Source organism: Drosophila ananassae (genome assembly GCF_017639315.1).
Source record: "Drosophila ananassae strain 14024-0371.13 chromosome Y unlocalized genomic scaffold, ASM1763931v2 tig00000253, whole genome shotgun sequence".
NCBI classification, from domain to species: Eukaryota; Metazoa; Arthropoda; class Insecta; order Diptera; family Drosophilidae; genus Drosophila; species Drosophila ananassae.
Genome location: NW_025319105.1, coordinates 128,597 through 131,535, shown reverse-complemented (window position 1 = coordinate 131,535; position 2,939 = coordinate 128,597). Strand labels below are relative to the sequence as shown.

Sequence of the window (2,939 nt, the reverse complement as noted above, 5' to 3'; positions counted from 1 at the left end):
GCCCTTCTGTTGTCCTTATTTTTCCATGTGATGGCCACTCGTGAACGTAACTTCCTGACATCCTTATTGTTCCTGATGAGTTAAACTGCGCCCGCCCCAACAATGTAATGGTCGGGCTTTGGATCACACAATCTTGCCTGATTGTCAGCTTGCCTACGCCGTCGATGATGATTTGATCTTTTTCGTCCGAGCATACATAGGTCATTGTTATTGGCTTCGTTGTCCCAAAGATCCATGCATTCTGCTCTGTTAATTGAACCCAATAACTGGTCCCCTTGATTGGTTCTGGCTTACATTCCCTTGCCCGATGTCTTGATAGTGCCGCCATCGTACAAGGGAGTTGATGGGCGTCCGGGCCCAATAGTGTTTGCTTAAACTCGCATACCTTATTTCCGTTCGTCCCGCTGATACACTGACTGAGGTGTTCTTGATTGATCGCAAAGTTTCCGATGATCATCGACTGCTAGATATTTTGTTTCCGTCTTGGTTATCACCAGGCCTTCTCTCGTTATTTGTGGAATTGACTCCATCCGATATACTGTGAATTCGTCTTCTTCGACTAATGGAACACTCGTATGGAACATTAGTAAGTCCTCGGTTTCTTGTACCCTTGTGGTCGCCAGTCGATATATGTAAGTCTCGTGCTGTCTCACTTGTGATGGGTAATCGTCTTCCCGGTGGAAGGTGTGTTTGTATTTTTGTGATCACCTGATTCACTTGTTCTACCGACACCAATGCAGGGACAGCATCCTGAACTCGACGAATGTGACTTGCCACGACGACGAACTCTGAAACTGCATGTGGCAGATACCGATCAGCCGCATGGCTTCTCACCTTGATTCTGGCCAGGATGGCTTCTAGGTCCTGCATCCTCTTCTGCGTTTCGATCGTCGTACTCCGCATAATGTTGATGGTGGTATCCAGAACTGACGTCTGGTTCTCTACTATTTTATGCGTGATGCTTTCTTGGGTTCTTAGTTTACCAATAATTTCTTCCATCCGTTTGGCGTACTGATCATCGAGTACTCCGAACAGCCCATTCGCGATATTTCCAACGATGTTCAGTGCTCCGCGTTTTTGCCGTTGATGATGCATTAACTGATCAGCATCTTGGATTTCTGCCACTTCCTGTTGCAATGTTTGTATGATCGTGGGACATATAAGCCGTTGGGCACCATTGTTTTATAGATTGGATGCCTCGTTTGACCGTCTTGATCTCTCGGGCCAGCTGACTGAGATCAAAAAATGTGATGAGTGTCCATTCGGCAGATTTGATTGATATCCTATCAGTGGCTTCTATGATGGTCCCGGTTACGTTGTTGATTGGTGTGATGACAACCGGGTTATTAGCCTTCCTTTTAGGTGGAGGGGGTGTGGGCAGAGTCAGTCCGGGTATCACCCAGATGAGTACCATTGTTAAGACAAGCATTTTTTTTTTTTTTTTTTTTTTTTTTTTAGAGGTCGGTTTCTTCCTTCTTATCGTTGATTGGTAGCACCGCCAGTCGATGTATGGCACGAGTTATATTGCCGGATGTTGTCCGTATTTCTGCCACTCGGATCTTTACCAGGATGGACTGCTACGATGCGTCCCAGGGGCCAGTTCAACGGAGAGATGTTGTCTTCCTTTATTATAACCAGATCACCAATCTTTACTGTTTTGCAACTTCTTGTCCACTTTGATCGATTCTGTAGCTCATGTAAGTACTCGTGGCTCCAACGTGTCCAGAATTCCTTTCGTAGTTGTTCGATCAGCTTCCACCGAGTGAGTAACCCTGTGCGTCGCCTTGATTGGTGAATATCAGGTGATGCCGTTAGAGGTTCTCCAATCAGGAAGTGCCCTGGCGTTAATGCCGTAAGATCCCTCGGGCTGGAAGAGACGGATGTCAACGGACGAGAATTTAAAATAGCTTCAATATCGATGTGTAGCGTGTGTAGCGGTATATAGTGTTCGTTTCAGTAAGTGCTTGGCTGATTTCACCGCGGCTTCCCATAGGCCTCCGAAATGGGGTGCCCGAGGTGGTATAAACTTGAATTCTATGCTCAGAGTTGCGCAGGTCTTGTGTATCAGTGCTTGTGCCTCTTCGGCGAAAATTGCTTCTTTTACTTCTGATAGTTCGTTGTAGGCTCCAAAAAAATTAGTCGCGTTGTCGCTATAGATTTTCGCTGGTAATCCTCGTCGTCCGCAAAATCTCGTGGTCGTTTACCTCGAATTTTATGCTGAGTCCAAAATGGCCCACAGCACAATGGGTAAAAAATCCGATTTTGGTGCATAAACCTATTTTTTTTCCTAATTAATTTTTATGAATGACCCACACTAATCGAATCTAGATATCTTCATTTGAGTTTTAAAAATCTAAAAATGGAAATTCCTTGCGAAGGTAATTATTAATGCAAATTAGCTTAAACATTTGTTATTATATGTCTTGTTGTCCAACTGTGAACTGTTTTATATGTGTATCTTTATAGATTTGAACTAACAATTGTGTTTGTGTTTTGTGGAGAATAACTTATTAATGGCACAGCCTTGCAAAAGAGTAAGAACGAGAAATTAACTACAAAAGTGTCCTTGTTGTCATACAATTAACCATTTTTGCTCCTTTTTGGTAAACTTGCGTTTATCCAGGCACATATGTGTTTGGTCACGGGGCTCTTCTTGCAATTTTGGAAAGCAACAAACGCTCGCGAGAAGCCTTGGAGACTTACATATTCGACATCAAATCGAAACAATAAACCAAAAAATATCAAATAAAATTACTAACTTTATTAATTACATTAATAAACATTTGCCACGATGCTGCCGAAACATAAAGCGATTTAGACAAGGCATTTAGAAAGCCATTCGCTTTTTTTATGGAAAATGGGTTTACTAAGCAGCAATATATAAATGTAAAACAACTTAGTAAATAACATGGCTGCGACATTTACCCCTCTTATTCGAA

The 2,939-nt window shown here is 42.8% G+C and overlaps 1 protein-coding gene across 1 annotated transcript; it reads right to left on the bottom strand.

Annotated features, from left to right (window-relative positions):
* Positions 1-386: 386 nt before the first annotated feature.
* LOC123258269 lies at positions 387-1,414 on the bottom strand. Its single transcript, XM_044718139.1, has 3 exons — positions 1,208-1,414; positions 654-1,128; positions 387-559 (listed from the first exon to the last, which is right to left on the bottom strand). The coding sequence occupies exons 1-3, from the start codon at positions 1,412-1,414 to the stop codon at positions 387-389; spliced, it is 855 nt and encodes a 284-aa protein (XP_044574074.1).
* Positions 1,415-2,939: the final 1,525 nt, after the last annotated feature.